Raw genomic sequence first — 12159 nt, forward strand, 5'->3', positions numbered from 1 at the left:
ACATTCCAGTGGTTTCCTGACTTACTCAAGTTAAACATCAACGATTTAGCATAGCAAAGAGTCCAAAATGCAGTACTTGGATGCAATCTCGAAAACAACAGAATGATCTCTGTTCGTTTCCAAGGCAAACCATTCAGTATCACAGTAATCCAAGTCTATGCCCCAATCAGTAACACTGAAGAAGCTGAAGTTGAACGGCTCTATGAAGACCTACAAGATCTTCTAGAACTAACACCCAAAAACGATGTCCTTTTCATTATAGGGGATTGGAATGCAAAAGTAGAAAGTCAAGAAAAACCTGCAGTAACAGGCAAATTTGGCCTTGGATACAGAATGAAGCAGGGCAAATCTAATAGAGTTTTTCCAAGAAAACACAGTGGTCATAGCAAACACCCTCTTCCAACAACACAAGAGATGACTCTACACATGGACATCACCAGATGGTCAACACCAAAATCAGATTGATTATATTCTTTGCAGCCAAAAATGGAGAAGCTCTATACAGTCAGCAAAAACAAGACCAGGAGCTGACTGTGGCTCAGATCATGAACTTATTGCCAAATTCAGACTTAAACTGAAGAAAATAGGGGAAACCACTAGACCATTCAGGTATGACCTAAATCAAATTCCTTATGATTATATAGTGGAAGTGAGAAATAGAGTTAAGAGACTAGATCTGATAGACAGAGTGCCTGATGATCTATGGACGGAGGTTCATGACATTGTACAGGATACAGGGATCAAGATCATCCCCAAGAAAACAAAATGCAAAAAAAGCAAAATGGCTGTCTGAGGAGGCCTTACAAATAGCTGTGAAAGAAAAGAAGCCAAAAGCAAAGGAGAAAAGGAAAGATATACCCATCTGAAAGCAGAGTTACAAAGAATAGCAAGGACAGATAAGAAAGCCCTTCCTCAACGATCAGTGCAAAGAAATAGAGGGAAACAATAGAACAGGAAAGACTAGAGATCTCTTCAAGAAAATTAGAGATACCAAGGGAACATTTCATGCAAAGAGGGGCTCAATAAAGGACAGAAATGGTATGGACCTAACAGAAGCAGAAGATATTGAGAAGAGGTGGCAAGAATGCATAGAAGAACTATACAAAAAAGATCTTCATGACCCAGATAATCACAACGGTGTGATCACTCACCTAGAGCCAGACATCCTGGAATGTGAAGTCAAGTGGGTCTTAGGAAGTATCACTATGAACAAAGCTAGTGGAGGTGATGGAATTCCAGTTGAGCTATTTCAAATCCTAAAAGATGATGCTGTGAAAGTGCTGAACTCAATATGTCAGCAAATTTGGAAAACTCAACAGTGGCCACAGGACTGGAAAAGGTCAGTTTTCATTCCAATCCCAAAGAAAGGCAATGCCAAAGAATGCTCAAACTCACACCATTGCACTCATCTCACACACTAGTAAAGTAATGCTCAAAATTCTCCAAGCCAGGCTTCAGCAATATGTGAACCATGAACTTCCAGATGTTCAAGCTGGATTTAGAAAAGGCAGAGGAACCAGAGATCAAATTGCCAACATCAGCTGGATCATCAAAAAAGAAAGAGAGTTCCAGAAAAAGATCTATTTCTGCTTTATTGACTATGCCAAAGCCTTTGACTGTGTGGATCACAATAAACTGTGGAAAATTCTTCAAGAGATGGGAATACCAGACCACCTGACCTGCCTCTTGAGAAACCTATATGCAGGTCAAGAAGCAACAGTTAGAACTGGACATGGAACAACAGACTGGTTCCAAATAGGAAAAGGAGTATGTCAAGGCTGTATGTTGTCACCCTGCTTATTTAACTTCTATGCAGAGTACATCATGAGAAACGCTGGGCTGGATGAAGTGCAAGCTGGAATCAAGATTGCTGGGAGAAATATCAGTAACCTCAGATATGCAGATGACAACACCCTTATGGTAGAAAGTGAAAGAACTAAAAAGCCTCTTGATGAAAGTGAAAGAGGAGAGTGAAAAAGTTGACTTAAAGCTCAACATTCAGAAAACTAAGATCATGGCATCTGGACCCATCACTTCACGGGAAATAGATGGGGAAACAGTGGAAACAGTGGCCTACTTTATTTTTCTGGGCTCCAAAATCACTGCAGATGGTGATTGCAGCCAGGAAATTAAAAGATGCTTACTCCTTGGAAGGAAAGTTATGACCAAGCTAGACAGCATATTAAAAAGCAGAGACATTACTTTGTCGACAAAGGTCCGTCTAGTCAAGGCTATGGTTTTTGCAGTAGTCATGTATGGATGTGAGAGTTGGACTGTGAAGAAAGCTGAGTGTGGAATTGATGCTTTTGAACTGTGGTGTTGGAGAAGACTCTTGAGAGTCCCTTGGATTGCAAGGAGATCCAACCAGTCCATCCTAAAGGAAATTGGAAGGACTGATTTTGAAGCTGAAATTCCAATATTTTGGCCACGTGATGCGAAGAGCTAACTCATTTGAAAAGACCCTGATGCTGGGAAAGATTGAAGGCAGGAGGATAAGGGGACGACAGAGGATGAGATGGTTGGATGGCATCACTGACTCAATGGACATGAGTTTGGGTAGACTCCGGGAATTGGTGATGGACAAAGAGGCCTGATGTGCTGTGGTTCATGGGGTCACAAAGAGTCGGACACGACTGAGTGCCTGAACTGAACTGAACTGAATTGTGCTAAACATCTTATGATAATCTATAAGGGAAGAGAATCTGGAAAACACCGTATGTGTATACATGTACTGAATCACTTTGTTGTACATCTGAAACTAACACAATATTGTAAATCAACTATGCATCAGTAAAAACAAATTAAAATATATTGAAAACTTAGAAATGGTCCACAAGTCCTCATAGGACCAAGCTCTCCCAGTTACATCTCCCTCTGACAGCCTCAGCTTCCCCTACTCACTCTACTTTTGCCACACTGGCTCCCTATCTGTTCTTTGTACCAGCCCCGTGGTCTGTGGCCTTAGGAATTTTTCCTGACTACATTCTCTCAAGAAGCATCACGTCCACAGATGTCGCCCGCTCAAAGAAACCTATCTGCATCACCCAATATAAATTTATGAAAACCACCACCTCTTGCCCTGATAGACTTTTCTCCATACCACTTATGATCTTCTCATAGACAAGAAAATATACTCATTGAAGAGCAGGGTCATTTCTCTCTCCCCGTAGATTGTAAATGTTCTTCCAGCAGGCATTTAGTGCAATGTTGGTTCAACATCTTCACAACTTTGAAAGGTATACATAATAAGCACGTGATACATACTGACTGTAGGAATGAGTGATTTGTTTTGAACCCAGATTAACCATTTTTCCTCATGGAGGTACATTTCATATTGTTTGTTTCCCAGATTACATGAGGATCAGCAGAAATGGAGAAAGTCGCATGGAAGTTTACCACCAAGTTTCCAGTGTGATATATTTGGAAATATTATGATGCCTCAAAGGAATGAGAGTTTATAAATGAAACATCAGCTATAAAAGTTCAGGAAATATCAAAAAGCTCCCAAATGATTATCTAAATAAGCTATGTGCCCAGAGAGCATTCAGGCCAGGGCAGCCACACCACTGGACCCTCACAGAGCTGTGGACCATCATCAGTGAGGGGCAAAATGAATGAGTTTTTGATATAATGACCATCCCAAATTTCCATATGGAATGCCAGGATAACCCACTAGGAGAAAAATAGAAACTATTTTATAAGTGAAGGCAAATATATTAGAAGCCCAAATACAACTCTGTGTATTAGCTTTCTGATATTCAGGCTTTCCCAAGGCGAAAAGCAAGGTCTCCAACAATACACATGTTGATCAAAGAGCCGTGGGAACAACATTTAAGGAGACACCCATCCTGTCTAGGGCCATGATTATAATGTAAAGTAGTATTTTCAACCACATCCGAAATTAAAATATAGCCATTACATTATATAGACTCAGAACCTTCAGGTTCTATGAGAAAGAAATATCAAACATGTCTTACCCCTGAATTTAGCTCAGCATTATCCAGCCGTTCCATTTTATTTTCATATCAAAGAAGAATACAGCCCAGACTTGGAACTAATACCTTCTAGGCACTGATATTTTAATTTGATCGTCTTCCATATTATAGGACCACTCTCCTCTTGGGATCTGGCACTGAGGGAAGCTGATTTAAATCTGAAACTCTTTGACTTCAAAGAGCGTTCTGTGCTCAGGTTAGAACCACAGTGGAAAGAGAGAGATAATAAACTCCAAAAAACACAGAAATTATTTGATATCCTGAAGCTTTTGTCTATTTCCTCCTATCAATCTATAAAATAATCTTAGCAATTTAAGCAAAGCTAGTCAAACATCAAAAGAAACTGAGAATTGGGGTAAGCTTTATCTCTTCCAGTATCCATCAGTGTTCATTTTAAAGAACTTTTTATACTCAAGTTTATATATTACTCCTTGGAAGGAAAGTTATGACCAACCTAGATAGCATATTCAAAAGCAAAGACATTACTTTGCTAACAAATGTTCGTCTAGGCAAGGCTATGGTTTTTCCTGTGGTCATGTATGGATGTGAGAGCTGGACTGTGAAGAAGGCTGAGTGCCGAAGAATTGATGCTTTTGAACTGCGGTGTTGGAGAAGACTCTTAGTCCCTTGGACTGCAAGGAGATCCAACCAGTCCATTCTGAAGGAGATCAGCCCTGGGATTTCTTTGGAAGGAATGATGCTAAAGCTGAAACTCCAGTACTTTGGCCACCTCATGTGAAGAGTTGACTCATTGGAAAAGACTCTGATGCTGGGAGGGATTGGGGGCAGGAGAAGAAGGGGACGACAGAGAATGAGATGGCTGGATGGCATCACTGACTCGATGGACGTGAGTCTCAGTGAACTCTGGGAGTTGGTGATGGACAGGGATGCCTGGCGTGCTGCGATTCATGGGGTCGCAAAGAGTCGGACATGACTGAGCGACTGATCTGACCTGATCTATTTATATATATAGGGATTCCCTGGTGGCTCAGACGGTAATGAGTCTGCCTGCAATGCAGGATACCCAGGTTCGATCCCTGGGTTGGGAAGATCCCCTGGAGAAGAACATGGCAACCCACTCCAGTATTCTTGCCTGGAGAATCCCCACGGATGGAGGGGAATGGTAGGCTACAGACCATACGGTCGCAAAGAGTCGGACACAACTGAGCAACTTCACTTTACTTTCTTTCATATATATATATGTATATACATACATATGCTATGCTATGCTAAGTCACTTCAGTCGTGTCCGACTCTGTGTGACCCCATAGACGGTAGCCCACCAGGCACCCTCGTCCCTGGGATTCTCCAGGCAAGAACACTGGAGTGGGTTGCCATTTCCTTCTCCAATGCACGAAAGTGAAAAGTGAAAGTGAAGTCGCTCAGTCGTGTCCGACTCTTAGCGACCCCATGGACTGAAGCCTACAAGGCTTCTCTGTCCATGGGATTTTCCAGGCAAGAGTACTGGAGTGGGGTGCCATTGCCTTCTCCGATATATATACATATATATATATATACACACATATATATATACACACACACACACACACACACGGGCTGATTTTTACCTAGAAAGATAATAGCAAAAAAAAAAAAGGAGGAAATAAATATGATAAAGAAGAGTATTATTCAAGAGAAACTAATTTATCAGAAGTTATTATAAATTTTATCCATTATATGAAATATTTTTCTGTTCAAAGAAACAGATAAAAATGGATAAATTATAACCACTCTTCATATTTTAATACAGTTCATCAAATTTTATCATGCATTTCTATAAGCTTGAATTATATGAACTTGGAAATAAAGAAACTAAACAGGAATAAATAAAGCAAATGCCAAGAATTCTTCAATACTGGGAGTAGTAAGTGAGCTGTGGAGGAAAAGGTCATCGAAAAACTTGATTTTAGGACAAAAAGATTTTATCAGAACTCCCTTCAGGCTCATCCTCTTCCAACTCTTCAAAAACAGGGCAAAACATAAACAAAGCAGCTGCTAAGTCACTTCAGTCGTGTCCAACTCTGTGCGACCCCAGAGACGGCAGCCCACCAGGCTCCCCCATCCCTGGGATTCTCCAGGCAAGAACACTGGAGTGGGTTGCCATTTCCTTCTCCAATGCATGAAAGTGAAAAGTGAAAGTGAAGTCACTCAGTTCTGTCTGACTCCTAGGGACCCCATGGACTGCAGCCTACCAGGCTCCTCTGTCCATGGGATTTTCCAGGCAAAAGTACTGGAGTGGGGTGCCATTAACAGAAACTCTCTAAAGAAGCCAGTGGAGTAAAACTACTTTTCACAAAGGTAAAGAATAATTTAAGTATAATGCAGTGTGGTATAAGAGATCATTGTCAATAAATTCAGGAAAAGGTAATGTTTAAATCACCAGGTTTTTTTTTTAATACATCACAAGTGAATTCCATAATAACATATATGTATTGAAAAAATAACCACCAGCTCATTTACTCCAAATAAACCACTTTTTCAAATTTAGAATTAGGGTAAAAGATTTTTTCCATCTCATTTGCTTTTTAAAATAGAAGGACTTCATAATCTGGAAAAATATATTTTAAAATGATCCAAACATTATATCAATTGATCATTCTAATCATCATCTCATAATGATGATTTCCTTCCTAAGAATTAATAAATCAGGCTAAAATTATAATGTATATGAGTTACTGCTTTGTTGCAATAAATCTCAGTTTTTAAAAAAATGGCTTCAAGATTCCGTAGACTTCAATTAATATAAACGTCATCTCAGTCAGCATAAGAAACATTACCTGAGCAAGCTATTCATTGAACAACAGTTTCTTAGTACAGAGAATGGAGAAAATAATACGGCCAATCTTACACAGTCATAACAAAAATAACAGACATAGTCTCTTCTAATTAAATTTTAACTGCTTTGTGTAACTACTGTGATGGTTCATGATTCACAGAGAGTATTTGATCTCTGTTTCTGTAATTATCATTGGTATTATCACTAGTTGATGATAAGACCAGTATTCTTATGTGTCCACATACATTCATCTGGGACCATCTTCTGTATATTTGGTCAGGTTGTTTAACATTTCTGAAATGCCAACTGCTTTCCTCTTCATTAAGCTAAATCCTAAACATTGGAACATAAATCTTCCAACATTTATGACAATGTACCTCACTAACCATATCCCATAATAATATTCTCTGAATTCAGTGAACTTTTATAATTTTATACATAATCTGTATTATACTGTTAATATTGCCTTGTCCTTGTTTTCTAGGTTTACTGTAAATTTACTAAGTCTCTACAGCTTCTCCACATTATGTATATATATGTATGCTTGCATGCATGCTAAGTCGCTTCAGTTGTATCTAGCCCTTTGTGATCCTATGGACTGTACCCTACCAGGCTCCTCTGTCCATGGAATTCTCCAGGCAAGAATACTGGACTGGGTTGTCATTTCCTTCTCCGGGGGTCTTCTGACCCAGGGATATAACCCGCGTCTGTTTCCTGCATTGGCAGGAGGGTTCTTTACCACTAATGCCACCTGGGAAACTCATATACATGTATGCTTTTCTGCTACATAAAATTTGTTTTTTAAGACAAAGGATTATCTCTTCCTTAAAAATAAAACACACATCCTCTAAAAAGCTAGCATAGCGGTGGGCATACAGTAGATGCCTCATGCATGCTTTTTAAGGTGAATCATATTGTAACCTTAATAGGTTAAGATCTTGTTAATATAAGATCATGTGGCTCTTTGATCTTTTCCATGATTAGTTCACCACCCCAACAGAGATAGAATTGAACACAATCTCCATGGAATCAACCTGGATGCTCTAATGGCGTTATTTCAACACACTGAACTGAAAATCCCAATCCCTTTCTAAATACAGGCACTTTCATAATTTTATTTCACATGTATAATAATGACTGGATTCTAAGCTTTCTATCTAACCACAGATAAACTCCACATCCTAAGCTACATGGGAACAGCTGGGAAGCTGGTAGAGGTGCCATTCTAGGGCAGAGGTGCCTTCTTCCAGAACAAATGAACCATGAATGCTATGGGTAACTCCTTCAAATGTTTCCCTTCTCATATTAAAATAGATGCTGATCCACATCCTTGTTCAACAGGTTATGTCGGAGGATTTAAAAGTCAATATTTCTCCTCTCTTAATTCTATTTCCCTATACCCAGCCTGTCCACTCTTTCTGTATTTTATAATCACTAGGTATTTAGTGTTTGCTATGCTAAGTCACTTCAGTCGTGTCCGACTCTGTGTGACTCCAGAGATGGCAGCCCACCAGGCTCCCCCATCCCTGGGATTCTCCAGGCAAGAACACTGGAGTGGGTTGCCATTTCCTTCTCCAATGCATGAAAGTGAAAAGTGAAAGTGAAGTCGCTCAGTCGTGTCCGACTATTAGCGACCCCATGGACCGCAGCCTACCAGGCTCCTCCATCCATGGGATTTTCCAGGCAAGAGCACTGGGGTGGGGTGCCATTGCCTTCTCCGATTTAGTGTTTAGAATAAAGCAAATAATTTTCACATACAAAGGAAATTTCTATTCTATTTTGCCATATACATATTAATATATAACTAAATACATATTGATTTAGCTTGAGGTTTATGGAAAACAATAAAGAAATCAACATTGTAGAAGGGGAAAAAATTAATAATAATAAATAAATGCCAGCAAAAGAAATAGAAAGTTTTCAAATTGACTTCACAATCATTTGGGGCTTGACATAAAAAATTCCATTTTACACTAATCCTATCTACTATTCTATCAGTACAGGATATCTTGGTAGATAATACGGTTCATGTTATTAAATAAATCATAAATGTATCATATTCCCAAATCTCATCTAACTGCTCTAAATTCCGTCTGTGGGATCAATAATATAACTCATTATGCCCGGGAAAAAAATGCCCTTAAGGCCATAGATATAAAAAGTTACCATAAGAGGATTTGCAAAATCAAAGAGGTTTTCAGAAACATGCACAATTTTAAACAGATTATAGTTCATCCACACATTCAAATACACCAAGTCTTACATCCTCTTGCACTACCTCCTTGTAGGAGCAGAATGAATATCATAATCATTGATTTTCCCCTGGAAAAAAATTATTCTATTTTCAAAAGAAGCATGCACCATGCAACGTGCAAAAGAAATACCTTGGGTTTCTTATTCTCAGGGCCTGCTGACATGGACAATGCACAAGGTGAACTCAGCTCCTTGGTTCTTGTTAGACAGAAGGGAGGTGATGGAGCTGAGACAGATGATCTGTGGTCAGATATAGAGCTTTCGGATTTCCCAAGTCTTGAAGGCAGGGAAAGATTTGGGTGCAGCGCGGAGGGACTGAGCTGGTGTGTTTTTGTGGGAGGATTAGCCAGGGGGAGAGCAGAGGACCCCAGACAGGGAAGAGAGGCAGAGCTGGAGCTGGAGACAGGGGCTGGGGGTGGAGTAGACGGAGTCTGCCGTTGGCTAGAGACCGGCGCTTGTGCGCTCTTAGATCGGTTTATCAGGTTTGAAAGAGCTGGGGACGGATGGTAGCGTCTCTCTGGTGAGGAGAGCATGGCCCTTGGGTTAGTGGGAGGAGACACAGAAGACAATGTGGAGGAAGGTGATGTAGAGGCATGTGAGCAGATATCCCTGGGCTTTCCCGGGCCTCTGGGGTCAGCATCCTGTCTGCCTTTCGAAGACAGAGGAGAAAAGCTTGGAGGGACGGGAGGCAGACCCACAGAGCTGGAGGTACCAGTTTGCAGCTGGGAAGTCACTGGGCTGCTCTTCAGAGTCGGGGATGGCATTTTCTCTACAATCACAGAAGCGAAGCTGCTACCGCCCTGTTTTGGGGGAAAAAGGGCCGATGCCTGGGGAGGGGGTGCAGCTTTGGTGGGAGAAGGAAAGGGGAAGGATGGCTGGCTGAGGTCAGAAACCGGGTTTTCCCTTTGCTCTGGAGACCCTGATCGCAGGGAGCAACTTGAGAGGGATTTCTTAGGTGTGGATGGGGTTTGTTTGACTTTTTGATCAAGCGTGAGCGTGGAGGAAGCCAGGGAGTTGAGAGAGAAGGTGGGACAGGAGGCCGGGGAGAGGGGCCTTTGGTGAGAAGGGCTGGACTTCAGGATGGCGGTGAGGACGGAAAGCCTGGAGGGCACCGGGGGTTTCACCCCTGACCTCGAGAGGCTCCCGCTGGAGGACGCTTGGCTACAGACCGTGGAGGAGGAGCCGTGGAAAGGGGAGGGGAAAGCTCTGGGACTCGGCGAGAGCGAGTGCGTGACGATGCGCACGGGGATGTAGGAGGCTGCACTCGACTTCAGAGAAGCACCGGAGGCTGGTGAAGGAGAAGAGGCTCTCGGACTCTCTCTGGGACTAAGGACGTTCGAGGTGACCGTCTTCTTGAGGACTTCAGAAGTCTGCCCCGGGTTTTGCTGTGCTGTGCTTGGACTGGATGAAGGAGACCCTGATAACTGAGCGGGTTGGGGGACCTGTGACGTCGAGGACGTGCCCTTCGGTGCAAAAAAAGGTGCAGAGTGAGCGGAAGTTTGAAAGTACGTGGTTGTTTCTTCCACCAGGGCCCCACGGGCATCCAGCCTCCTCGAGTGGAACTCCTCCAAGACAGAGGCGCTGGCGAGGTCGCCTGGGGCAGGTGGTGTTTTCTGATTAGTTGGAGAAACAAAGGAGAAAGCAGGTGGTTTACGGGCAAGCTGCTCAGAGGCAGTGGGAGAAGTTAACTAGAGGAAAGAGAAATAGACAGGGTCATAGGACATCATTTGTGAAACTGTCAAAGGATTCTTGTCACTCGTGCGTTTATGCAAACAGTCCTATTCGTTTACACAAAAGGAAGCCCTTAAACCTCCCCTCAAATGGAAGAAACTCATTTTGCTAATGAGGCGTTTCTTTGAATTTGAAATAAAATATAAATAAATGGTGAACTCTTAGACACTAGATCTCATTTATTCCCCAGAATACACATCAATATAAGATTGTATTTGCATGTCTCCCTTTGGAAAATAATTCATTGACAAAATCTAAAAGAGCTATCTTCTTTTGGAATTGGGTGATTTGAAAAGATTTAAATCATCATTAATATAAATTTCAAAATGCACTTTGGAACAGGAAATAGCTTTTCTTCCATTGTAAGACTATAAACCATAATATGATAAAAATGATTACAATATTTCAAAAGTTTAACACACTTTGTTTAAAATTCTAAAAACTTAGACTTTTCCTACACATTGTAAACCTGAAAATAATGGCCAGAATTCAAAAGATACAGCACCCAACATCAACATACAATGATAAATTGAGAATGAAAGCCAAGGGTGAAATAGGAATGGAGTTTTAGCTTATGAAAAATATTTTCCCTAATTACTTGTCAGAATGAACAGTTAACAAATGATGTGAATTATGCTGGAAGGAATGAATAGATAAGCATAGTACTTTATAAATGCAATCTGCCTGCAACAATGCAATTCACCAATCCACATCAAATAAAAAGAAAATAAAGAAATCATGTCCAAAAGTGGTTAGGGAGAGCCCATAAAGTAACTGGGTATCTATATTCTTGTGCTATTTTTTTAAATTATCCTGTATTTTAAAACAAGTACTGAAATTATAAATGATTCTAAAGCCAAATCTTTTAAAGAGCAGTTTCCTTTCAAAATTATTGAATGGAGTCTCTCAGTCCATAAGGGAAAGGAAAATATTTGTACCAAAGAATTTAGAACATATCTGTTATCAAAAATATTAATAAATATTTATTAAGTTATATATGTTATAATATATAATATTATATATATTTAGTATATATCAGATAAGCTTACAACCATAATAATTAACTTAGCAAGAGCTTCATTTATAAACTCAGTAAAAGATATTTCTTGATTTTGCTTTTTAACATGTTAAAAAGGTGCCCATCAGACCGAATGCAAAGATTTTCACATCAGAGCTTTGAGTCCTAAAAATATTTAAAACTGATAAATGCAAACAACTCATCCAAAACTTATGTTTCTGAATTAATGTACCCAAAATATTCCTTTCTTTTCATATGTAAATTTGTTTGTAAATTTGCAACACAGAATTCTTGCCACATAAATAATTTTTGAATATTTTGGCATGTAACCCAGAATATGTGAAAATCAGGGATAATTGAAAATCAAGCAGAATTCAATAAAATTG

General features: G+C 40.3%; 1 protein-coding gene across 25 annotated transcripts in view; it reads right to left on the bottom strand.

Annotated features, from left to right (window-relative positions):
* Positions 1–12159, bottom strand: part of MLIP (muscular LMNA interacting protein) — a 294647-nt gene that overhangs the window by 117553 nt on the left and 164935 nt on the right. For 23 of the 25 annotated variants that reach the window (XM_059880529.1, XM_059880531.1, XM_024983829.2 and 20 more), the window contains one exon: positions 9156–10712. The exons of 1 other annotated variant lie outside the window; for it this stretch is intronic. In XM_059880529.1, coding sequence (XP_059736512.1) covers positions 9156–10712 — 1557 coding nt within the window. The remainder of the gene's footprint in view (positions 1–9155; positions 10713–12159) is intronic. One more of the 25 variants, XM_059880518.1, reaches the window with a different exon arrangement.

The sequence above is a fragment of the Bos taurus genome, chromosome 23 (assembly GCF_002263795.3).
Source record: "Bos taurus isolate L1 Dominette 01449 registration number 42190680 breed Hereford chromosome 23, ARS-UCD2.0, whole genome shotgun sequence".
NCBI classification, from domain to species: Eukaryota; Metazoa; Chordata; class Mammalia; order Artiodactyla; family Bovidae; genus Bos; species Bos taurus.